This window comes from Hyperolius riggenbachi, chromosome 6, assembly GCF_040937935.1.
Source record: "Hyperolius riggenbachi isolate aHypRig1 chromosome 6, aHypRig1.pri, whole genome shotgun sequence".
Classification (NCBI taxonomy): Eukaryota; Metazoa; Chordata; class Amphibia; order Anura; family Hyperoliidae; genus Hyperolius; species Hyperolius riggenbachi.
The window spans coordinates 87,851,082-87,878,503 of NC_090651.1; the positions used below are offsets into that span (position 1 = coordinate 87,851,082).

At 42.9% G+C, this 27,422-nt stretch overlaps 1 protein-coding gene across 3 annotated transcripts in view; it reads right to left on the minus strand.

Moving 5' to 3' along the window:
• ASTN1 (astrotactin 1) overlaps positions 1 to 27,422 on the minus strand; it is an 842,387-nt gene that overhangs the window by 318,591 nt on the left and 496,374 nt on the right. For all 3 annotated transcript variants that reach the window (XM_068239640.1, XM_068239639.1, XM_068239641.1), the window contains one exon: positions 20,895 to 21,291. In XM_068239640.1, the coding sequence (XP_068095741.1) occupies positions 20,895 to 21,291 (397 nt within the window). The remainder of the gene's footprint in view (positions 1 to 20,894; positions 21,292 to 27,422) is intronic.

Genomic DNA, 27,422 nt, shown 5'->3' on the forward strand with positions numbered 1-27,422 from the left:
AAATCGGTGATAACTCAGTGGTGAAAAGGTCATCACGCCTAAAGTCTTTTAGGCGTGATAACTGGGTTATCACCGCTTTGTGAATCGAGGCCATCATGCCTAAACTTATCACACCTAAACTTATCATGCCTAAACTTATCACACCTAAACTTATCACACCTAAACTTATCACACCTTGGGCCTGATTCACAAAGCGGTGCTAACAGTTAGCACCCTGGTGAAAAGCCCTTTATCATGCCTAAACTCAGTTTAGGCATGATAAGTTTAGGTGTGATAAGTTTAGGTGTGATAAGTTTAGGCATGATAAGTTTAGGTGTGATAAGTTTAGGCATGATAAGTTTAAGCGCCAACTGCGTTAGCACCACAGTGCACAGCTGATCAAAAGTTTTACGCTAGCAAAGACTGGTGCACTTCGTATAAAGTTTAATGGCGCTGCTTTGCGTGCGGGACTTTGCTAGCGAACTAAACTTATCTAAACTTATCATGCCTAAACTTATCACACCTAAACTTATCATGCCTAAACTTATCACACCTAAACTGGCTTTTCACCAGAGTGGTGCAATGGTTATCATGCCTAAAGTCTCTAACAGGGTTAGCACCGCTTTGTGAATCGAGCCCCTAAACTTATCATGCCTAAACTGAGTTTAGGCATGATAAAGGGCTTTTCACCAGGGTGCTAACTGTTAGCACCGCTTTGTGAATCAGGCCCAAAGTCTCTAACTGGGTTAGCACCGCTTTGTGAATCGAGCCCAGTGTTTACGTATAAGGAGATAGCCACCAGAGATCCTGGCTCTTTTGTGTTTACAAACAGTTTGATCTGACTAATCAAACAAATAACACATCCACAGTGATTTATATATTCAGAATGTTGTAGAGTTTGGATCCACTTTAATAAAGTTAAGCTGGCCATACACTAGGCCAATTCCCCGCCCATCGACAGCAGATTCGATCACTGGGATCTAATCTGCTGTCAAATCATTAACATTAACGCTAAATTTCGATCTATTTCGTCCCAAAATAGATCAGTCCCGTCGATCGCTCCGTGCGGGAAATTACCGTCGATCGCCCGCGGGGAGTGCGTCGCTAGCAGCGTTCGAGTGCCCGACGACAGACGCAATGCAGCTGCAATACATTACCTGCTCCGCCAACGCCACTCCCCAGGTTTCCGCTGTCTTCTTCTTCGCGCTGGTCTCCGGATCCAGCAGGCTTCACTTCTTCCTGTTCCGGCAGGAAGTTTAAACAGTAGAGGGCACTGTACTGTTTAAACTTCCCCCAGACAGAAAGAAGTGAAGCCTGCCGGACCTGGAGACCAAACCAGAGCGGAGAAGAAGACAGCGGAGACCGGGGGGAGTCGCGCCGGCCGGAGCAGGTAATGTATGTGGGGGGGGGGGGGGGGGGGGTTGGAGCGACGGCAGCACCACCACCTCCACAGATTGTGAACGGTTTCAGGCACGATTCACAATCTGATGCAGTAAAGGCAGCCATACGATCCCTCTCTGATCAGATTCGATCAGAGAGGGATCTATCTGTTGGTCGAATCTGATGGCAAATCGACCAGTGTATGGCTACCTTTAGATGTCATTAAGGACAGGTGAGATTAGGTGGCCAAAAAAAGCCTTGGCTTTTATTAGAGTGGTAAGGTAAGGATAAAAGGCTTCTAAAAGGGAGGGATAGATTAAAAAATAATTTAAGATTAGCTGACCAACAAGGTAACAAACACTAAAACCATCAGCCAATCAGTGTCACTAAGCTAAAACAATGTACAATCACAAACCAAATGAAGTAAATCCAAATGTATGCAGTATAAGAATCTGTAAGCACTAAGCACCACCATTTATGATTTTTTTGGAAGTTCCTTGATCACATTTCTCTTTTAGCTACATGTGAAGTTTATACGTTCTGTGGGCCTGATTCACAAAGCGGTGCTAACAGTTAGCACGCTGGTAAAAAGCCCTTTATCACGCCTAAACTCAGTTTAGGCATGATGGGCTCGATTCACAAAGCGGTGATAACTCAGTTATCACGCCTAAAAGACTTTAGGCATGATAACCATTGCACCATGCTGGTGAAAAGCCAGTTTAGGCGTGATAAGTTTAGGCATGATAAGTTTAGGTGTGATAAGTTTAGGCATGCTAAGTTTAGATAAGTTTAGATCGCTTGCAAAGTCCCACACGCAAAGCAGCGCCATTAAACTTTATACAAAGTGCACCAGTCTTTGCTAGCGTAAAGCTTTTGATCAGCTGTGCACTGCGGTGCTAACGCAGTTGGTGCTTAAACTTATCATGCCTAAACTTATCACACCTAAACTTATCATGCCTAAACTTATCACACCTAAACTTATCACACCTAAACTTATCATGCCTAAACTGAGTTTAGGCATGATAAAGGGCTTTTCACCAGGGTGCTGTTAGCACCGCTTTGTGAATCAGGCCCGATAAGTTTAGGGGCTCGATTCACCAAGCGGTGCAAAGTGTTAGCACCGTGGTGAAAAGGCCCTTATCACGCCTAAAGTCACTTTAGGCATGATAAGTAGAAACTCGCGCGAAGTTGCCGCGCGTACGCGCGCAACACCCGACGCTTCGCGCGAAGCTCCCATTAAGCCCTATGGGACTTTGCGCGCGCTCTCACGCGCGTACGCGCGAACGCGCTTACGCGCGGTAACTTCGCGCGAAGAGCAGGAAAAATCGGTGATAACTCAGTGGCGAAAAGGTCATCACGCCTAAAGTCTTTTAGGCGTGATAACTGGGTTATCACCGCTTTGTGAATCGAGGCCAAGGTGTGATAAGTTTAGGCATGATAAGTTTAGGTGTGATAAGTTTAGGCGTGATAAGTTTAAGCACCAACTGGGTTAGCACCGCAGTGCACAGTTGATCAAAAGTTTTGCGCTAGGAAAGTCTGGTGCACTTCGCATAGAGTTTAATGGCGCTGCTTTGCGTGTGGGACTATGCGCGTGATCTAAATATCTAAACTTATCATGCCTAAACTTATCATGCCTAAACTTATCACGCCTAAACTGGCTTTTCACCAGCGTGGTGCAATGGTTATCATGCCTAAAGTCTCTAAATGGGTTAGCACCGCTTTGTAAATCGAGCCCTGTGTGTGTGTCTGTGTGGGTTTCCTTCGGTCACTCTATCTTCTTCCCACATCCCAAAACATACAGATAAGTTAACCACTTCACCCCAAAGGGGTTTTTACCCTAACGGACAAGAGCGATTATCACCTTTCAGTGCTCATCCCTTTCATTTGCCAATAGCTTAATCACTACTAATCACAATTAAATGATCAATATCTTGTTTTTTTCAACACCAATTGGTCTTTTTGGGGTTGATATTTGTTTTCAGTAATTACTTTATTTTCTATGCATTTTAAAAGTAAAAACAAGAAAAAAAATGAAAAATACACTATTTCTCCAATTTCATCGCCTATAGTTTTAATAAAAACACTGTTGCTGTGTGTAAAATCCACACATTTTATTTGCCTATTTGTTCTGGTTATCTCAAGATTTTAATTATGTCCCTAGTACAAAGTATGGTGACAATATAGTATTTGGAAATAAAGGTGTATTTTTTCATGTTTTTTTTTCACTATTTTCATGTACACGTGCATGCATGTGCACGCGTGCGCGCGCGCACAACCGCACAGTGGCAGCAGTACTGACTTATAAAAACGTCCTGGAGCCATTAAGAGGCTCTAGCACAACATTTTTATAAGTCAGCTTGTCATTAAGTGGTTAAATGGCTCCCTTGATAATTGGCCCTGGACTACAATGGACATAAGACTATGGAAGGGATTAGAATATGAGACACTCTGAGGGACAGTGAGCGATATCACTGTGTACTCTGTATAGCCCTGCAGAAAATATCAGCACCATATAAATAGAAAATACATAAAATAATTGAAAAAATATCTTATATTCACATTTTTGCATGTGCATTTCCTGACACATTCCTATGCATTAAAAATGGCACATCCACGTAAAACACATCAGACACACGAAAACAAGCATATTGCCCTACAAAATGCAGCATGCTGTCAACAAACATGAGAACACATTCGATGTGAATGAGCCTATTGATTAGCAAGGGCTGTCAGTTCTAATGTGGTAAAACGTGTAAAAATGGACGTCGTGTGAAGGAGGTCTAATGGTTGAGTTATTGACCAGAAACAACTTTATTAGTCGGGCATTTGGGAGTCCTTTGGGTGCTTGCTTTTTTGAGTCAGTGACTGACTAAACAGTGCAGTTACAGAAATGACAGCAGTTATATTATAACAAGATGCACTTCCAGCTCTGGCAGAGGTTCCGGAAGCATATGGGCTCGTTTATGAAAACAGTTCATGTGCCCCAAGGAATCTATGAATTGTCATAAAACCCAACGGGTCTACAACATATAACAATGCGGAACTCTGTAATAACACACAAGAGAGCTGCAGCAATCTACTGCCATGTCAGCGTAATCCTTACTTAATAGAGCATTATAGTTTATTTCTTTTCTCAACAATTCATAAGACTTTTCATGTGACAAAACCTGCCTTTAGTTTACAGTAATCAAATGCCTACTCTCCTTTATCATGCGGAATACAAAGCAATCAAATACGATGGGGGGATCCCAGCATGAAAGAGTTAATCTGCTTAAAAAGGGCTTCACTGTGAGTCAAACGGGTGACTTATAATAACCAGAAGATTAAAAGACCATAATGCTAATGCTACAAAATGACAGCATATTGGAAATATCAGCACTTTTTCCTCTGCATTTACTACTGTGAACATTTATTCATGTGTTTGTGCCTTTCGTGGTGCTAGTTCTATTTGTTTGTATTATGCCAAAGTAATTTAGGTTACTTATAGACATGAGATTCCAAATGAATGGCATTAAGTTTTCTTTTTACTTCAGCTTCTCGTTTTTATTAAGGCAAATTATAGTAAATTTGCTGTAATTCCCTGTGCATGATGTTTAGAGCATTGTATGCTGTACTTTTTGCAGTAAGTATATTGAAAGTACCTGGCTGGCTGTTGGTTGTTTGCCCTGCTTGCGACCTTATTTTCTAAGTACCCTCATGTTAATAAGCTTCTTCCATAATCTGAAAATGCTACACCAGTTGGGCTCCTGCTATCCCTGTGTTTATTTTTTGAAAGGTCATATTGCCTTATATCGCTCAAGTTTTGCAATTATTTTGCATTTCTAGGGAGCTACCTTTGTTTTCTTTGGTCAGCTGTGAATTTTGGTAAATGTTTGTTTTGGTAAATCTGGGAAATACCATGTCATTATAGCAGGTGACCACTTTCAGGACATTTCATGAGGAGGTCACAGCTGCACGATGGATCGGGGATCCTCACAGTGACGCCTACAGAAGAATGAGGTTCCCCGATCCATCTTCCTGCCCATGGGAACACGCGACATCACATGACTTGCACAAATGAGAGTTCAAGCATATCTCACAACTTTTTGAGATAAGAAAGAGGGACACGTAAGCCACACCCTGCTCCTAATCATGCCCCCGACACACCACTAGTCACGCATACTATAAACTTTTCATGAGAAAAAATAGTTATAATTCAAACCACACTGGTCCTTTCATTCTGGTCCATTATCCTTCACATTAACATTTAAAAATAAGAAATATAGCTATTTAAAGAGAATCTGTATTGGTAAAATCGCACAAAAGTAAACATACCAGTGCGTTAGGGGACATCTCCTATTCCCCTCTGTCACAATTTCGCCGCTCCCCGCCGCATTAAAAGTGGTTAAAAACAGTTTTAAAAAGTTTGTTTATAAACAAACAAAATGGCCACCAAAACAGGAAGTAGGTTGATGTACAGTATGTCCACACATAGAAAATACATCCATACACAAGCAGGCTGTATACAGCCTTTCTTTTGAATCTCAAGAGATCATTTGTGTGTTTCTTTCCCCCTTGAGGGGGGAGTGCATAGCAGAACCACAACACTGAAGAACTTGGCAGCCTTCCAGACACAGGCTGACAAGTCTGACAAGGGAAAGATGCATTGATTTATTACAGAGACTGTGATAGTACAAAGTGCTGCAGTAAGTCAGAACACATTAGAATAGCTTTTGGAACTTGTAGGATGATAAAAAACAGGATGCAATTTTTGTTACGGAGTCTCTTTAAAGGATGGGAATAAAGTTTAGAGTCAAGCCGCGCAGGAGGATTTCTCAGGCCCTGCTGGGCCGATTTGCATAATTTTCTTTTTGTATGCGCAGCTAGCACTTTGCTAGCTGCGTGTACTGCCCGATCGCCGCCGCTCCGCGCCGATTCGCTGCCGCTCGCTGCGCCGTGTCGCCCCCCTCGCCGCGCCGTGTCGCCCCCCCCGACCCCATGCTCTGAGGGGTGGATTGGCACTCCCTTTGACGTCACGATGTCGATGACGTCATCCCGCCCATTGCCATGGCGACGGGGGAAGCCCTAATGGAAATCCCGTTCAGAACGGGATTTCCGGACGGGCTGGCTGGGAGGATGCAGCTGCACAGCGGCTGTCATGTAGGTATCGCTAGGCTAGCTGCATGATTTAAATAAAAATATTAAAAAAAAATAGTGTTGCGCTGCCCCCTGCCGGTTTTAATTAACCGCCAGGAGGGTTAAACCCATTTTTCAGGAGAAAAATACATACACTTACATAGATCTGTACACCAGTCCTGAAAGAGGGACAAATGAGGGAGAAAGAGGGACTAGGCTCCCAAAGAGGGGCTGTCCTTCCAAAAGAGGGACAGCTGAGAGCTATGGTTCAAATTATCACGTCACTTTGCACTGGAGTCATCAGTGATCTTAAATGGAACCTAAACTGAGAGGGATATGGATTTTTCCTTTTAAAGTAATACCAGTTGCCTGACTCTATCACTGATCCTGTGTCTCTAATACTTTTAGCCACAGCCCCTCAACAAGCATGCAGATCAGGTGCTCTGACTGAAGTCAGACTGGATTAGCTGCATGTGTGTGATTCAGCCACTGCTGCAGCCAAAGAAATCAACAGGACTGCCAGGCAACTGGTATTGTTTAAAAGGAAAAATCCATATCCATCTCAGTTAAGGTTCCCTTTAAAGATCTGATCCTCCGTGATGATCGCTATCACCGTGCATCGGCAAAGCGTTGTTTGCTTAATCGCGCACTTGTACCCACCTCACGAGATCGCTGAAACGATCGCTCGTCGCTCAGAGGAATTATGTGAAGAATTGCGAGGTGTGTACGAGCCTTTATTAGTATATGCACAGAATAAGGTAAGGATCTATTAACATTTTTTGCAAAATTCCTTTCTGTTTTTAGCTTTATTGTGGGAGAATTGCTTTATATTTGCTTTTTGTCCGTTATGTCCTCAATAAAAGTGGATTTTCACTTTAAGGAAGAAAGTGACAGCCAGTGAAAACAGGCTCACATGTGTTACTTTGCTAAGCAGCACATTCCGTGCCATGTTATTTCATCCTAATTCTAACAGGTATGTGGATAATGCTTTACAAGGTATTGTAGTGCTACCCTCTAATTACTGAGACTGCAGCATATAGGAGGTGAAAGCTAACGTCTGCAAATACCAGATGTTAGTCTTGATGAGATGCAAATGATGTGATAATTAGTCCTAAGCGTCCCCTTTCCATTGACATACACAGGTGCTAATGCCGGGAAATAGCATCACACTTGGAAGTATGGACATCGAAATGCTTTAATGCATTTAAATCTGCGGTATCTCCTGATCACACAACTCCTAACAGGATAGAAAATGATAAAAATTAAAAATAAATACATAAATAAATCACTGCTTTGCTGTGAAACAAGTGATGGCTTATCAGTATGAGTTTTAAGAACCCCTCAAGTCGCATTGATGAAATATTTAAATGGAATGAACAGGAAACTACAGAAGATCAAGCAGATATGTGAATGTTTGCTGCAAATTCCCCTTCCTCTCATAACCTAGTGAACCAAGTTGCTGTAAGAACTGGTTAAAGCCTGAAATGAAAATAAAATGAGGAGATAAACCATTATATCTATCTTCCTACTCTGAACTGAAAATTCCACAGTTTTATGTTCTTTGTAAATGCTAAAAAAGTAGGTTTAAAGGGACACTTAAGTCAAACAAAAAAAATGAGTTTTACTCACCTGGGGCCTCCAATAGCCCCCTGCAGCTGTCCTGTGCCCTCGCCATCTCCCTCCGATCCTCCTGGCCCCGCCGGCAGCCACTTCCTGTTTCGGTGACAGGAGCTGACAGGCTGGGGACTCGAGTGATTCTTCGCGTTCCTGGCCACAATAGCACCATCTATGCTGCTATAGCATATATCATATACCATATAGCAGCATAGAGGGTGCTAATGTGTCTGGGAACGCGAAGAATCACTCGCGTCCCCAGCCTGTCAGCTCCTGTCACTGAAGCAGGAAGTGGCTGCCGGCGGGGCCAGGAGGATCGGAGGGATACGGCGAGGGTACCGGACAGCTGCAGGGGGTTATTGGAAGCCATAGGTGAGTAAAACTCATTTTTTTGTTTGACTTAAGTGTCCCTTTAATGTTTAATTGTCTCAGGTGAATGACAAATGGGTTGATTAATTATCACTACCGCAGGGAAACAGTGAAAGTAAACTCCTATTACTGGCACTAATAAATCAGCGTGACTTTCTGATATCTCCTGCACAGTATGCACGCTAGTGGTATTGTAGCGTGCGTTGCATAGCAACAGCCGAGGCTTTATCCTGCAATGCGGTAGTGACGTATCGCTACTGACGTATCACTAGTAGTGGCCACACTAGTGAAGTATTGCTGTAGCGATACGCCACTACCGCTCAGCAAGATTAAGCATCGGTTGTTGCTAAGTAACAAATACTATGCTGCCACTAGCGCGCAGGAGATATCAGTATCACGCTGATTTATTAGCGCGCAGGAGATATCAGTAAGTCACGCTGATTTATTAGCGCAAGTAATAGCAGTCTGTGCGCTTTTTCCCTGTGTGCTTTTCTGTGCCACTATATGGCCTCGTGATTTGTCTGCTGTATTTACCAGGAAAACCCCTGATTCTCAAAAGAATTACGTGCAGCATGCACACCACTCTAAGCCGCAGCCGCACTAAGTCTCCACCCACACTAAGCCACTGCCCACAACTGCACTGCCCACACTAAGCCGCCACCCACATGGTCTGTGTATACTTACAACCTTTGGTTAGTATATAAGACCCCTACCTTACAATCTGAGCAACATTGTTTTACTATTTTGTGTACCATTGTTAAATGCTGATTTGTCCCGTGTTATGTTGTTTGACGTTGTATTGTCTCCCCTATCTGTACAGCGCTGCTTAAAGTGTTAGTACTTTATAATAATAATAATAAAATACTAAGCCATAAGGCTCCCTCCATCCATTTGTCTCTTGTCCTCCCACCTCCTACTAAGGGGTTTTCTTTTCTTCTTTACGTGGATGACAATGGGACAGGGGGAGGAATCTGGATAACTTTCTGTCCTGTAAAACTGCTTTGTCGCCTCAAAGGGAAATGGAGCTATATCCGTCCCCACTAGGTGGCAACAGCTCTCTCTGTGTTTGTCTGCCGCTGTCTATAACGATCTGGACTGATCCTACCCACTAAAAAGCCTCCCTTGTGTAGAATACAACAGGAAGGAGAGGCACCAGTTAGAATAAAACACTTTAAGCACTAAAATTTGGCTCGAGGAAGTGATCCAATAATGTTCACGAAACACATTGCTATAGTGCAATTACATTTTATTTCTCCCCATCATTGGTGTCATCCCTGAGGTAAGCCACATCTCAATTATTTTGATTTTATTGTTCTTAAAGTGTTTTATTCTCCTGGGTGCCCTTTCCTTCTGTTGTAAAATAATTGCATGCTTTTGCAGGAAGAGGGGATGCTGAAGGTGTACTGAAGAGAACAATCTGTATTCTACATAGTGTACTAATATCAATGAAATTTGGACTGCATAGACATTTTAAGGAATTTGACATCACCATAGTAGGCTGCAAATTAAAATGGAGATTTACTTTTAATTTCACTATAGCGTTAAAGCACTCAAGTAGATGGAATTGTATGCCATTGAATACAGCATTAGTTTTGTACTCATTGAGCAGTACAAAGCTGCTGGTGGCAGCAATACTAATGACTATTTGCACTGAAAATGTCCTTATTTTCATTGTCTATAGTGTGTGAGGAGGTTAGAGACTTGGGGGAGTTGTTACCTCTCATGTGCCTATTGGACAGCATTGGACAGGGGGTGGGGGTTGCAGCCGACGTGCTACTTAAACTGGCCCTATTCATCACTTACTTTAAGTGGTACATCCATGCAGCTCTGTTGTTTATTATAAAAACTGGTAGTTTTTGGAACAAAAAATGAGGGACAGCAGTGAAAACTATTTATGGATTTTAACTCCTCCCCCATTCTTCAGAGGTAAAAAAATATATTTTGCTGAAATTTCTGCATTTCTTGTCACAGACGATGAGGAAACTGTACACAAATGGGAACACAAGAGGCAATACAAATCCCTAAAAGAGGCTCTAACCCATTATGCTAATCCCCCCCAAAAATTAAAATATTTTCTTAAAATTAGGCTTTAAACTATAGCTCCCGCCTCCCAACTGTCCCTCTTTCGGAGGGACAGTCCCTCTTTGGGAACCAAGTCCCTCTGTCCCTCTTCCTTCCTTATTTGTCCTTCTTTCAAGGCGTGCATGAAAAAAAGGCGCAGTGAAAAAGGGGCTTGGCTTGATAATGAAATGGCGCAGGTTGATAACAAAATCTGATAACGATAAACATAGTTGTCAAACTTGGTTAACAATAAATACCATTGTAATGACAGACTGAAAATAATGAAAAGATATTAACCTTAAAAATTGTTACGTAATTCAACAATACAGCTTAGCCCAACCCTGCTCTCACACAGAACCCTCCCCTGGTGGTGCCTACAACTAGCCACTCCCCTGGTGGCGCCTAACCCTAATTACCTCCCCGGAGGTGCCTATTCCTAACTACACCCCTGGTGGTGCCTAACCACTCCCCCTGGTGTTGCCAAAAACTAACCGCCACCTGGGTGTTGCCTAACCCTAACCACTCCCTCTGCAGAAACACCCTTCTACACATAGAAACGATAATATCTTCGATAACGAAAAATCTGTACATATAAACAAAATAATATGACAAAAACTAGTGGTCTGAATGATAAAACTATAGCTTTTGATTCAGAATTCTTTGTGATATGCATGATGAGGGGTGTGGTTAGAGGTGTGGCAGGGGTGTGTAGTAAAGTGTCCCTTTTTATCTCAAAAAGTTGTGAGGTATGTTTAAACTAAGCAGTGGAGCATCAGGAAGGAGGTGTAGGATGTGTGTATTCTGATGATGGGGTAAGTCAGAAGTAGTATTAAGTTCCTCCACTGCAGGAAGTGACATCACTGGTCACAAAACCTTACAATAATAGTTACACAATCATGTAGGATTTGTTGCAGCTGCATCACACCTTCCACAACCTGAGAGCAACACCATCTAATACAGTAATTTGGTCATCTCCATCGTGTTCCTCAAAATGTCTGGAACCCAAGCCTTCTGCTCTGCTGTGCCTACTCTGTGGAAAACATTTTCACACACAGGACAGGTCCATCTCTGGAGGTGTTTTAGTCTGACTAAAACCCTGCCTGTTTGGTCTGGAATATATTTATATTCATATTTAGCGCTATTATCTCTGACAAAATCTATCCTGCCACTTTGAGCCGTATAGTCGAAAGGCACATTGCAGTTGGAAGAGGGGGAAGGAGAGTACTTCCAAAACAGGTAATATGGACACCAGCAGCTGCCTGGTAAAATGGGTGCCGCATGGACTGCAATGCTTATTGCCGTTATGCGGGCGCCTACCAGGTAATTTGGCAGCCGGAGTTGCTGAATTCCAATGGTAATCGCAAAATTGAGGCTGTTGTCAGCACCTGTCTATAGCAAGTGCCAGCAAAGCAATTTGGGCACCTGATATTGGGGGCGGCAGTGGCAGCGGCGAAGGCAGCACGTACTGTATATCGGCTGTCTTTTCAGCAGGAAGGGATGTTCATCAGTTAGGGTTAGGCATCGATAGAGGGAGGGCTTGAGTGGGGATAGATTTTGGTTTAGTGTTAATTACTAGCAGGGAACAGTTTTAGTAGGTGTTTTACAACTCATTAATTACCAGTATTTTACTATCGGAATTAGCTGCTGACTATAGTGAAATATTGGTAATTTTACCTATATTCCACAAGCGGCTTTCCTCGGGGCCCAAATTACAGTGTCGCCCTTTTTAAATGTAGGCAAATGCTTCACCTCAAGTATGCCTGGGCTGGAAGCCTGGTCAAAAATGTTGCTGTGGGGTCCTATTCATTCTAGGTACACCTCTATCCAGACCATTAAAACATGATACACCAGTGAGCTTTTATGGGCTTCTATAATGTAGCAGCTGGGTAAGTGGTAAATGGGAAATCGTATTTCAAATCTACAGTTTTTATCTGTACAACTGCAGACCAGCATCAATAGCAATCAGACACGACAAACTTCCCCGTTCTGTTCATCTCTATTCAGGAAGATGAAGATGAACAGAGATAACCTAGCACTTGCTATTACTGACTGGCTGCCTCTTAGGGGATTGCAGTGCAACAGAGACATCCAGTAAGGGGAAACATGACAAATGTGTGTATGAAATAAGATGATAGAAGTGAGATTGGAGCACACGCCTGCAGAATATGAACATCATCACATGAAAGTTTACTTTATGGTAAACATTACGCTGATCACTTACAAATAACCTTATGTATCAGAATGCCACTCAATGTCATTGCTTAGAAGAGGAGTTAGCGTACTACTGCCACAATCACAATGGACGTTCGGTCACTTTCTTCAGGTTTCATAAGTGTTTATTAAAAGTATTTACAGTCATTTACCTTTACCATTGTGCAGCGGTTCCCAACCTATATTCAGATAGGAAGAGGGCTGTAAGGACTCCTTCCCTGCCTGCTACTGTCACAGTCTTTTGACCTAGGACCACACCATTGCCACCAAGTCCTAGCTCTCACAGACATGTGCCTGTGCACATTTTGCCTAATGTTAGCCTGTGAGAGCTATTACCATTACTAGGTAACTTGTTGATGTAATTCTACCTTCATCGATAGGAGAATGACAGGGGGAGGAAACAACAAACATCGCTACCTACAGACAAAGCAGCAGCAAGGGGTGGACCTAGCAGGGCAATGCTGAACTAGTCAGTACTTGTCCTTTTCTGGATCTTTCAAATCAGAGTTTAATAAGGTCCTTGTTTAGCAGTGTTGCTTGTGAATTTTTCACATTGAAAACGCTATTTTCGATTTCGAGAACATTTTTGCAAAAATAGCTTGTGGTTTTTGCATTTTTGCAAAATGTGCAAAAATGCAGAAAAACTATATTTTAACCACACACATTTTTTATCATGAAGCCGTGAAAGATGAAAAAACTTGGAAAGTGCCAAAAATATAAAAACTTATTTTCAATGGCATTTTCACTCGAAAATGTTACATTCTTTTTGCAAAAATAAATGCAAAAAAGAATCTTGGCATTTTTGCTCATCACGGTTGTTTAGTCGCAAGACCAAGCTTGCTTGGTGAAATTTCAAAGAAAACATAACATTATAGACTAGCATAGGAATGTTTTAAAGACAATGGGGTATATTCACTAAATTGCAGTATGCAGAATAACCTGCGTAAGGTCTCACCGCATAACATGCAGTGCCTGCCTCCCGCAGACTCCCATCTAAACTGGGCCTATTGGGTTTGCACAGAGGGAGATACCACTTCCTTGCAGGGGGATAACTAGAAATCACTGGGCCCCCCTGCAAAAAATGTTGTAGGCTAAGCAGATGGCTGAGCAGATGCAGTCATTAGAACAATTGTGCAGAGAGCACAATTACGCCCTTAGTTGTCAGTTTCTCTGGACAGGGAAAAGAAACTCCTTCCCCGCAGGCCCCCTGTGGCTTCTTCTCCTCCCAAGCCGCCCCCCCCCCCCCCTGCAGCTGCATCCCTGATTGTTACGCCCCTGCTTCATTGGCAGATGGAAACAGCTGTTATTTCCCACAATGCAAGGAGGTATACAGTGAGCAAACTGTCAGGGCCATGGTCCTGACATCACTCTGTGGGAGGGATTTTTCCACAATATCAGCCACACAAACATCCCTGATGATCTATTTGAGAACAAAGTAAAGCTTTCTTGTGGGAAAGGGGGTACAGGCTACTACTGACTGGTATGAAGTTTAATCCTGTGTTAAAGTTCTCTCTTTAAGGTACATAGCAGAGAGAAATGTTTCAGCTTTTAACAGGAGCAGGAAGAGGGAAAAGTACCATATACTTATCTTTGCAGAGGTGTTTGAGAAAACAGCTCAGCTTTTTCCAATTCTAAGTGTCACTGACAGCCTTTCAGTAGAGCATAATTGAAGGCAGCGCACTTCCATCAAGGACACAGGGCAAACTGCGAATCTTTCAGCCAACTCTTTCTTAAAAATTGATACAAGAAAATCTGTGCAATTCTGTTTGCTATCACAGGAAATTCTAAATCACGGTTCTGCCATATTAAAAATGCATTTCTTATGCTAAATGATATTCCAGACGAGAATAATTACTTCTGAGCCCAGATAAGTCTTTTTTATCATTTAGATTTCAAAAAGAAAAGAAAAAAAGGAAGAAAGAGAGAGAGACCTGGTAACTTTAATCATGTTAATTACAGGGACGGGGAGATGGGACTGGGTAGTGTAAACTAACAGAAAAAGACAGTACACAAAATACAGTTCTGAAAAATTAATATATAAATAAAAATCAGAAATTATTAGATAAAGAGCTAAAAACCCATAATCTAAAATCAAAACAAGCAAGCCTAACATACAAAAACGGATAGGCGCAGGACGCTATTGCGGACAGGAAACCGAAGAAAAATACACATGGCCAGGCCTGTTAGCAAAAACGAAATTAGCTGGCGGCGGGGGACCGGAGGCTCCATGAGTGACTGCGAGGGCACGGGAAGGCTGGAGGGGGCTCGTAGAAGCCCCAGGAAAGTAAAACTGATTTTTTTATACTGGCTTAAGTGTCCTTTTAAGTAGCCTACTCCAAAGTCAAAAAAGATCCCCAAAACATTAAAGTAAACCTGCGACGAGAATAAAGAGGACGGCGAGGGACTCAGTGGTGCTTTTGGGGCTGGAGGAAGCCACGGGTAAGTATCAGATCTTTCTTTAGTCTCGTCTCAGGTACACCTAAAGCAACTATGCATGACTGCTATTGCTTCATTCCACTACAGCTCACACCTGCTCACCTGCTCATTCTCCCCCTACCCTCTCCAAAAGCCAGAGCTGACTGTGGAGCAGAGAGCCCAACAACTTGTTGTATGGGTTTGTGTATGTAAGAATCAGCTATGTTCTTGCAATGCTCTGCTCAAGGAACTCTTAGGACCCATTCACACTAGAGCGTTTTGCATTACGGCAAAACGCTCAAGCGCTAGTGCTTTTTAAAGTGCTATGGCTATAATACCCTATGGACCCATTCTTACAAACGCAAACGTGTAGCCTGCACCATTTTCAGGCGATTTCCTGGTGATCGCGTTTCAGTGCTATAGAAGCACTAAACGCGATCGCATGAAAATCGCTGCAGTCTCCAGTGATTTTTCCGTGGGTAATCGCGGAAAAATCACTCCCGTAGTTTTGCACTTTTAAGTGTGAATAGGGCTTTAGGCATAGGTAGGAGTGGGTTAATGTGAGAATAGATTATAGAGGGTGATCCTATATAATAATCTCCTATTCCTATGTCCTCCTGTAAAAAGTTCTGGGGTAGTGAGCCCCTCAAGGTGCGATCTGGCCACCCGACAATCACTCGGCTGCTCCCATGTTAATCACTAGAGGAATATGTAAAAAAGAGAGGAGCGCTCTGAGATTTCCAGCAATGATAGATCAATTAACACTAGGAAAGGTCTCACCTAGTATTAGTGTGGCCGGTACAGCGTACTCAGCCGCGATTCGCATGCGTCCCTCTTAGGCAGCCGGGGACCGGGCTCTCCGTGGCAGCAAGGCAGAGACAGGGCGGAGGCGACGTCACCAGCTCCAGACCTCCTTAATAAACCTTTATTTTATAGTCCCATATGTATTTTGTGCCATATTGTAACACTGTGGCCAGTCTATTCCCCTGCCTCTATTTTTACCATTCACGGACAATTGGACGCTGCTCACCACGCCTTTCAGCGTGTGTTTGAACAGACGTCCTCGCTACCATCGCAAGGAGGTCTGGAGCTGGTGACGTCGCCTCCGCCCTGTCTCTGCCTTGCTGCCACGGAGAGCCCGGTCCCCGGCTGCCTAAGAGGGACGCATGCGAATCGCGGCTGAGTACGCTGTACCGGCCACACTAATACTAGGTGAGACCTTTCCTAGTGTTAATTGATCTATCATTGCTGGAAATCTCAGAGCGCTCCTCTCTTTTTTACATATGTCCTCCTGTGTCCCTGTGTCCGTGCCAGCTGCCTGGTCCTCATGTGCGGCATGCAGGTGAGGCCAATCTTTGGGCAGCGGTCATGGACCATGTTGTGGAGGATCGCAGCTGTGCGCGCACGAGGTTGCAGGCTCACATATGGCACGCAGCTTCACATTTTGTGTGGACTAGCACCAGAATAATGTACGATTATCTAAATTATCTGACAACCTTTTTACCGGAGACCTTTATTAAATGTATACTGCAGAGTGAGAGGACCTAGTGACCAGAAGATGCAGTTTCAGTGGTGATCTTTGCATGGAGTTTCCAGGAGTAGACCAGTCCAGCAGCATCACTGCCACAGAACAATGGCAGACAGAAGCGAGGCAGGGCAGCAATGCTATAGTCCGAGCTTTGGGTACAGGTAATTCAGGGATCTGGTGATTGCCGGACCCTGAATTACTTGTCCCTCTGAGTTGCTGCGGTACGGAGGGGGAATAGTAATTAGCACCACCTCCAATATGTGCAGCAGCAGGGGGAGCCGAATGACTGCTCACCCTGCGCCTAAATGATATATGCCCCTCTGTTCCACAAGAGGTGGGAACAGACCTGTTTCCACAGGTGTTTTGGTATTTTTCCATTTCCCTTAATGTTCTATTTTAAAATGTGCAGCCGAGTATAAACTAGTTAAAACATATGAAAATGAAGCACACACATTGCAATGTTCCCAAACAACAAATAAGCTGGCACCATAGTTCAATGGGATGCTTATCTCAGCCAGCCAAGCACATAACTGGTTACTCTGTTCTTTTTCCAGTCCGACAAACGTAAAAACTTAATCACTCACTGGGGTGCTGTTTAGGGACGGTTGGCATACTGCAGTAATGGCACAATACATTATACAACGCCACCCCACTGCGTGCTTGCCTGTGGTGTCTATTTTATGCTACGTCGGTTTGGAGTAACTTACACATTTAAATAATACCTAATTTAAGAATCTCCCCCTCATAACAGGAGACAGCTGACTTTGGCCTTTGCAAACTTGAATCTCGTCAAGGCAGGACCTCCTGACTCCTTTAACTCCTGAATCAGTTGAGGTTAGAGTTTGGAGCCTGTACTAGGAAAGAAGTGTTCCCTTTTGTAAGGAGAAAAGGAAATTGCTGGCATAAAAATCACAGACGTCCCCTCCTCCTGCTGAGCTGCATCTGTGCAGCCTAGAAATAAACAAAAACTTTTGTCTACCTTTTTCAAATTGCTGGGGACAACGATCCACTACATGAAACGCAGCATGAAGTGGACTAGATAGGTTTTAAGGTAGCCATACCTCAGGAGACTTGGCGGCCGAATGATCATCCAAATTGATTATTATAATTTTAATCGGATGAAAATCGATGCCCGATCGACATGCTACAAGATGTCGGTTCGTCATGGTCAATTGGGTGCGTGGTGGTAACAGTGAGTGACATCGGGACAAGCGACGAAGGTGATAAAACCCCTGGCGCTGTTCTCCTAATGTATAAATATGTGTGCATTTCTACATTACCTGTTGTGTGTTGCAGTGCCCGTCCGTCTTCCGAATCCGCCACTCTTCCGTTACCCGGAGCCGACACATACCACGCCGGCGCGTGTGTGATGTCACACGTCACGCCAGCGGTGTGTATAGGGCTAATTGAAAAGCAGCGGATTCGGAAGATGGACGGATGCATTGCGACACGACGGGTAATGTATAAATGCACACATGTACATTAAATGAATAGCGGTGAGGGGGCAGACGTGGCGTGCTTGGCGAATTCCGGAGACATTTTATGCTGAATTGATTGGGAATCGACCTACGGTGTATGGGCAGGCAACAGATCTCTCTCCGATCAGATTTGATCAGAGAGAGATCTGTCTCTTGGTGGATCTGCTCATACATGTATGGGCACCGTTACCCATGCTTGTGTGACAGCAGAAGAAGAATGGTGCTGCATAGGAGAGATACACTGATCTGGAACACTGCATGTTGGGTTGATGTGACTCTGAAAAATGTATAAGCTATAGGAAGACAAAAACACTTCCTATACACTCCTATCTATATTTTGCTGTATATTGGTATGTAACTCTACCCCACCCCAGTGATATTTAGCCTAGGCTACAATGTTTAACGGCCTTCTCCACTCAATGTACTCTGGGAGACCAGGTTGTTTCTGCTGACTTCGGAACACACAAACATTAATATAACATTAGTAGCAAAGAAAAGTGTCTCATACTTTTTATTTTCAGTTATACAGCTTTTTTTTTATAACACTGCATCATTCTGTCATATACTGTATGCAATTTACAAATCCCACTCTGTATTTGAAACTATGAAACAGAGCAGAGCTAATGACCCTTTGAACTCCCCTGCAGTAAAACCTTATCTGAAGTTGTTTTCACTGTTTCTTTGATGTAAAAGTTTTTTAGAAAATAGGACTGTCTCAGACCCAAGTTGGGTTGGAAGGCTCAGAGAAGCACTTTTTTAACCACTTCACCACTGAGGGGTTTTACCCCTTGAGCACCAGAGCAATTTTCACCTTTCAGCGCTCCTTCCATTCATTCATTCGTCTATAACTTTATTATTACTTATCGCAATGAAATGAACTATATCTTGTTTTTTTTGCCACCAATTAGGCTTTCTTTAGGTAGGACATTATGCCAAACATTATTTTATTCTAAATGTGTTTTAATGGGAAAATAGGAAAAAATGTGGGAAAAAAATCATTATATTTGTATAAGAAAAATGTTTTGGATGTAGTTTTACTATTTGGCCACAAGATGGCCACAGTAATTTTTTGTAAATGCGTCCTGTAAGCGTAGGAAGTACGCTTACAGAAAGTTCAATGAGGCTGGGAAACTTTTTTTTTTCACAATGATTGCGCTGCTTCTCATAGAAGCAGCCGTTCATTGCTGGGTGGCTGAGATCAACGAATGGGAACGGTTTTTCCCATTCATTGATCTCCGGGCGCGCGGCCGGTGGCGTGCACGAGCTGCGCGCACGAGAGCGGGAGCGCGGACAGCGGCGGTAGCGGTGGGAGGTGCGTATATCTACGCTCCTGGTGAGCAAAAGGTGTTAAAAGGAGCGTAGATATACGCACCCGTGGTGGTAAAGTGGTTAACTCTTCCTGTACTGTAATCAATATGGAACTCTGTTCTTTGCTACTAATATTCTATTTCTTAGCTGTACAATACTTACAATTCAATATCTCATAAGTTTATTTTCACTTCAGATTCCCTTTAAAGAGCAAAACTTAAACAGGTTCTCACTGTAAGAAGATAAAAGTAAATCAACTTGCGCTGAGTATTAAGCTACTATTATAGCCCATTGTGAAAAGTTTTTGGTGTTTGGAGCAGCTCCCTCCACTGGGTGGCGCCAGTGACTATATATTATCAAACGACCACCAGCGGGTTCTCTCTAGCTGCCTAAAGCCTGGCCAGGGCTGACAGTGTGATGGAGTTTGCGAGAGAAACGTCTCGCCGGCAGGAGCTGGGCGCACGGAGCCGTCTGACAACACTACGCGTTTCGGTGTTGTCCGCGCATTCTTCCGGAAGAAGGCGTGGACAACGGGACCCGCTGGTGGCCGCTTGATGAGCGCTTATCTACACGTCAATTTTGTAAGTGAAAATCTTAATGTGTTTAATTCATTGGAAAGGTTAATGCATTATTGGAGCGCTCCCCTCCCCTCTTGTGTTTTCTCACTGTACGAAATCTTTGTTTTGTATAACAGATGAAATGTGATTGATTGGTATGTGTAAGAGTCCCACTTTGTATCTATCCTCCTACCCTATACATGACTTTTTTTGGAATGTCACAGTTTTATTTTCTTTGCATCAGCTAATAAAAGTATGCTTAATGTTGTATTGTCTCATATGACAGATACAGTCTTTTAATGTCTCAGAAGCTGAAATATATGCGCTATTGACCGTTTTCATCTATTCCATGCATTCAGGAGCTGTTACCTACCAGGAATGAGTTTTATGGCTGTGAGGACTACAAAGTCTGACTAGGTCCTGACTGGAAAGAAGCTATCATTTGCATACCTAAATGTTAACGCTTTCAGGCAGAAAAAAAAAGACAAGAAATCCTAGTTATTTGTATGCTTGGCACTATCCATACATACATCTATCTGATCATGTTATGTGTCACCTCAGGCACCCTTTAGGCCTCGTTTACACTATATGGGCTGCCGTGCGCATTTCGGCAGCGTGTATAGTATGTGATCAGCAAGAACATGCATAGAGAGCACTTCTGACGTTCATACTATGCACGCTGCGGCACACATTTTTTACAAAGCACGTTTCTGGTCCCATTCACTGTAATGAATGGGATCAGCTGGGCAACGTGGATGGCGTGCGATCCGGTGCGCTTGCGTCCCGAACGCACGGCCATACACGTTGCCTAATGTGAACGAGGCCTTAAAGTCATTGCCTTGCATTCTGACCCTTTCAGGTGTTTGCTGGTGTTCATACCTGGCGTGAGGTCCATGGTGTTCTTATCATTGCACCCATGAAGGGATTCCAGAGTCCGGGACATTTGGCTGCTAAAATCTTCCCCCCCATTCATGCACTCCCGTTGGAGGTGATGACGGAGCTCGGTGACATCGTACTCATAGCCATCTAGAATAGGGGTCTCACGGATGCCCAGCGTGCCACCAGGGTGGGTAGACTGTCCACGGGAATTGTGGAGACTTTCTCTGCCATGGCCACCTCCAATGAGCACTGATGGTATATAATGGATCTCATTGGCTGCTTCTGCACTGGCACTTTTCTGTGGTTGTGGAGCCCGCCTCCTCTTACACCAGCGACGCCTTGTGTACAAGATAAGGAGCAAGCACAAGATGCAGAGTAGCAGGGCAATCATTCCACCCTACAATGAGAACAAAAATAAAGATCAAAGTCAGCAAATTACGGGCCACCTGAGGAAAAAAAAGATTAGTATTTATAAAAGTTTTTTTAAAGCTGAATTTCAAACAAAATCTAAATTTCAAACTATAAAAAAAAATCCTTAAAGCAAACCTGAAGTGAAAATAAACATATGAGATAATGAATTACTGTATATGTAGTACAGTAAAAAAAATAGAACATTAGGTGCAAAGAAAAGAGTCTCATATTGTTTTCCAGTACAGGAAGAGTTAAACAAAAACTACAGTTGTTATCTATGCAAAAGAGCTTCTCTGAGCTATTCGACCCTCTGGGTTGAGTACAGTCCTGTTTCATGAAGCACGTAAACAGCCAAGAAACAGTGAAAGACAGCTTGAGATAAGGGCTTACTGCAATAAAGTTCAAAGGGTCATTATTTCTGCTTTTGTTTTATAGCTGAAAAGACAGAGTGTGGTTTGAAAACTGCAACTGTGACAGTATGATGCAATGTTATAAAAAAAATAAAAAAGCTATATAACTGAAAACAAAAATATGAGACTCTTTTCTTTGCTACTAATGTTCAAATTTTTTATCAATACTACCCATACAATTCATTATATCATACTTGTTTCCACTTCAGGTTTGCTTTAGAAAAAAAAAAGTAAAAACAAAGCAAAGCAAGTAAAAGCACTTTTAAAAACTGTTGCTGAAAATACCTAAATCTTTTTAAATTGAAATTTCACTTCTGACCCTGTAGTAAGTCCATGCAAATATATATACAATTATACCCTGAAACAAGAGGTTAAAAAACACCTAAAGGTAATGCCGTTTCTAGGCATAGGCAAAGCATGCAGACACCTGCAGGAGGGGGCACCACAAATCTCAGCTTACAGTATCTTACATTTTGGCTGTATTGATTTATGCAAATCCTCTGGGGTTTTTTTTCAGGACAGTAACTATTCCATCTTGTTCATTAAAAGTGTAATGTTTTTATTAAGTGGTTACATACCCCTCAATCTTGCAGGATGGACAATTTTGCTTGGTTTGCTGTGGGTAAGGAGCATGTTGTCAGCATCGTTTGATTTCGTGACAACCAGCGCAGAGCAATGGTAGCACTCTCACCTGTCCACTGGCTGCATGTCCTCCTGGGTCCAGTGGTTTAACAGCGGGTCTCCTCCGTGTCTTCTTCTCTTCCTGGTCATGTGACACAAGTCAAAGTTCAAACACTAGAGGTTCAGCAGCATCCTTCAGCTTGTGTCACATGTCCAGGAAGAGAAGAGTACATGGGGCAGAGGAGACCCATGGCATGAATTAAACAACAGAGACGCACCAGCGGGACATGTAAGAAAATAATTCTGCTGCCGGCTGGGGAAGCATAGGGAAGCATAGATCGTGGGGTGGGAGACGGGGGAGACCTGAGCGGCGAGGCAGACGGTGGCTCCACAGATGCTGAAATCAATTCAAAATCTGTGTTCAATGTATGGGCAGTCATTAGATTGATCAGAGAGGGACCTATCTGATTGTTGATCTGGTGGCCATCTATAGATGTATATGAGAATGAGATTCCAGGAAAGTCCTATTTAGTATTAGAACTATAGTTACATTGATTATCTAATCAGTTTTTCCTAACTTCAGGTTTGCTTAATAAAATAAAATAGTTTCTTTCTTACCCTGACAATCTCTGCTTCTTTCTGCACAACCATTTCAGAAATGTAGTGAAATTCAACAATAGCAATAGTCTAAAGTAGCTCATCCTAGCCTACATTTTTTTAAAATATGTATGTCAAGAGGGTATACTATTAAATTTTGGACTTGTGATTAGTGTGATAGATGTAGAACAAAAAAAATGCACCTTTATTTCCAAAGAAAAAAATTATCACAGCACATTGTACTAGGGATATAATTTAAACGTTGCAATAACCGGGACAAATGGGCAAATAAAATGTGCGGCTTTATCAACAGTAGAACGTTTTGTTTTAAAAATATAATGGTCACAAAATGAGAAATTATGATTTTTGTTTCTTATTATTCCCATTAAAATGCATTTAGAATAAAAATTCTTAGCATAATATACCACCCAAAGAAAGCCTAATTGGTGGCGGAAAAATAAGGTAAGATCATTTCATTGTGATAAGTAGTGATAAAGTTATTGGGGAATGAAAGAGATGATCGCTGAAATGTGAAAATTCCTCTCGTCCATAAGGTGAAAACAACCCGCGGGCTGAAATGGTTAAATTAAACCTGAGACAAATGAAAAAGTTGTCTCTTACTTACTTACCTGGGGCTTCTTTAGACTACTGCTCGTCCCCGGCCCCTGCCACGTGCCTGCTCAATTGTGCTCCAGTAGTCAGGACTCAGGAGCATTCTTCAAATTAGCAGTTAGAAGTCTTAACCAAATGCACAGAATGCTCCCAGCCACTGGAGCGCAATCGAAGAGGCACGCAGCCGGGACAGCGCCTGTGCAGTAACCCACAACCCAGCTGGGGCAGACAGTGGAATGACATAGGGAACCGATGGACACAACAGACTACGTGGGGCTGGAAGAAGCCCAAGGTCAGTAAAAATGTTTCATTCTTCTCAGGTTTATTTTACCTAATTCTTCTCACCAAATACTTTTTGGCTAACTAGCCCTTTAAGCATGTAACAATTTTCCTGTAAACAACCCAGATAGACAATACGAAATCCCAATAAATGAATTTTTCAAGCCATGCTTTGCATAATACAGGCACACGGAACATCTTTTGATATCCGGATAGAATGAGACTGAATAATAGAAGATCAAGTAAAGTCGGCTCGAATAAGAAAAGTTATCATATCGCTTTATTTGTATATTTCATGTTAAATTAGTTCTCAGGAACAACCGAAACCATATTCTGTTCAGTATCTAGAGGATGCTTATATTACATTAACAATGGAGGCATTTTGTATTACAAGGAGAGGCAATGCCTGCATTATCTTGCAGCATTTCCCATTCAGTTTCTGTTCATCATATTTCTTCGCCTTCCCTCTAAAAATGAAAATGCAAGTTTTGGCCAGGAACGCATAAAAATCAATTTTGGGGGAAAAAGGCTCATCTTTTCTAGAGTTCAGCTAATACGACAAAAGCATCTGCGTTCGCCGCAACAAGACATTAGCTCCAGTTTATAGAGCCAGCAAGAACCAAATATCCAATCTCGTTAAGTTGTTCACATGAATGCTGCTGCAAATTGTGCACAAATAATTTAACACTGTTGTAAATATGAGATGTTAGAAGCACAATACAGAAACGGTACCGCAGAAGATTCGAATTCCAGACAAAAAAACAGGGAAAGTTCTTATTGTAACGACTACTAATTACCCACTGTTGTCTGTCCATGTGGTTACGATTTAGCCACTTCCTGTCTGGACAGGAAATTAGTAAAATGCCCTCCAACTAAAGATGTATAAACTTTCACATTATGTATTGCCAAAATAAATATTTTGGTGGACTTGTGCTTCAGTAGCAGTACAGAGCAGAAGTTTGGTCAAAAATAAATAATAATAATAATTATAATAAACTGACACTTTTTCGGAAACAGAAGATTTGGGTGCCTGCAGCAAATGGACTGTTTGGGTGCCACTATTCACTATAATGTTACATGTTGGCTAGCTGGCAGCATAGAAGACATTTGGGCACCCGGTAAAAATGCTTAGTTCTAGGCATATATACTTATATTTTCCATTTATACTTTGGTGTAAAGCAGAAATTTTGGTTTCATCACACAAACTTATATTTTCTCTTTATACTCCACTATTCCCTACAATGGTACAACAATGTGGTAGGGTTTTTTATTTGTTGGGGGGGGGGTGGGGGTGGAGCGGTTTGGTCGGTTAGATTTTAGGTACGGTGTTGGAGCGGGGTGGAAGGTTAGGGTTAGGCGTCCTCTGGCTGCATATGAGTTGTGCCAAGCTTCTTTCATTTTTTTGAAAGAGTGCATACAGGTTATAAGTTGGATTAAGAAGACCACTATACTCTTTTTTTTCTGTATTGCAGGGTTTTTTTCCTGGGCGACATCAAAATGCTTCAGCACTGTCTGAAGAAACATATTGAAGTTAGGGGAGTTTAGAGTTACGATACAAATATGTATTGAATCTGAGAGTTTTCTTTTTGTGTGAGCCTATGGACTTTTGGATGAGCCTCTTGTACAATAACTCCTTGTAGATCACTCACCAGGAAGTAATATGTAATCAGGTGGCTTGGCTTTCCTGATGTATATGCTAGTTAGATGAATGGCATAAAATGTATTATACCCAGAAGTTCTATAGTATAGTCAGGCAGCCAGCATTTCCAGAGGTCCTGTCACTGTGTGTATTTTTCTCAAGGCAGGTTTACTTTAAAGTCACTCTGAGCTAAAATAAAGGGGAAGAAAATATGATGTGGTCAATGGGACAGTCAATCCCACCTTCACTTGTCACTTGCTCATACTCATATGATAAATCAAATACCATAAGCATAGATGTACGCTCACCCCACGCATGGCCTAACTTGCCATAGCTATGGGGGGGAGGAGGAGCTTCCGCACACAACCAGGAAGAGTTGGACTTGGCAATATGTGCCGCCTTTCTTAGCAATGACATTGTTTTTTAATGAAAGGGACCCTGAAGTAAGAGTAAGGCTGCCATCTTTATTCCCTTATAAACAATGCCAGTTGCCTGAGATCCGTATAGATGCTCTACCTCTAATGGCCCATACTCACGGGCTACAATTGTCACCGCAACCACGTGGCGCCCCGAACCGTCGCTCGTCGCTGCTGTCGCTAGGCGATTGGCGCGGTCAATCGCCTAATGACAGTTGCTGCCGCAACTTCGCCGCAACTGTCGCTAGTCCGCATGTGTATGCGGACTAGCGACAGCAACCTGATAGCCAGAGAACTGAGTTTCCGGCTGGGGGGAGGAACGTCGGTGACAGCTTCCGTCGCACACCTGATCCCTCTTCCGCGTGTGTACGCGGAGGGACCTGGCGACGAGCTGTCGCCGGCCTGTTGCGCACACGCTCACGTGTGCTGGCGACAGGCCACAAATGTAGCTCGTGAGTATAGGCCATAATACTGTAATGCACAGCTGGTCTGGTAATACCCGTGAGTTCTTCCGCGCCCTCATAATCTTAGTGCCCCCTCAGCTTAGCCAGCCTCTCCTCCATGTCTGTGCTTTCCCTCTCCGTCTAACGATCTCACTGAGCCCAGTCACAGCAAGGGCTCATGTTCTAATTGCTCATTTTAAATGTGATTCCATACAGCTGTGAATCGCACCATCAGCTGGGAGCATTCTGGGCATGCGTGGCTCAGATACATTTGTGCTCCTGACCGAGGCTCCAGGACACAGTCTTGGGGAAGTACACCTAGTACAACAAGGGAACTGAACATGCACCCTTCCCGCAAGAATAATGGGGCAAAGCAGGAAGACAGGGGGGACATCAGCTAAGCTGGGGGGGACAACAAGATTATTGGGGAATTAACCCCCAGGTATGGCCAGCTCTGATATTTATTTTTAGTTCAGGTGTCCTTAAAGTTGGTCTTAAAGCACATCTGAACTAACCCCAAATATCCTAAAATAAACATCAGAACATGTCTATTATGAGGTCCTAATATTTCACCAGGCTCCCACCCATTGCACCGCTCCTCCACCTCTCTCCCAGACTGCAGCCTGTCTGTGTATAGCAGCCACGGGCATGTGCATTCTGTGCATGCGCACTTGAGAAGAGATACTTGTGTAATGGAGCATCAAAGGGTTATAACGGTACAAAGGAGGGAAACCCAGTAAAACTAGAGTTCCTACAAGTATCAGGACCCCATAATAAACACACTTATGTTAGTTTAGGATTTTGAGAGTCAGTTCAGGTGTCAAGAATAGTATTAGTTTTCTAATCTAAAGAGTCCCATTTCATCCTCCTAACACATACTTATTTTTGATGGAAAGCTGTAAGCGCCTCATCACTTCTCCATACTCTGTACCTGAAGCGTGGAACACTCCAGCAGCAGACAGGAGAGAGCAGATAGCATTTTGTGGGAATCACGCCTATACTTTGTCTTTTATTTCAACAGCTGCCAGAGCAGACTTTCCCACTGTGAGCTTGATTTGAAATTTAACTTGATTTGCAGGGCATGAGAGCAAAGTAATATA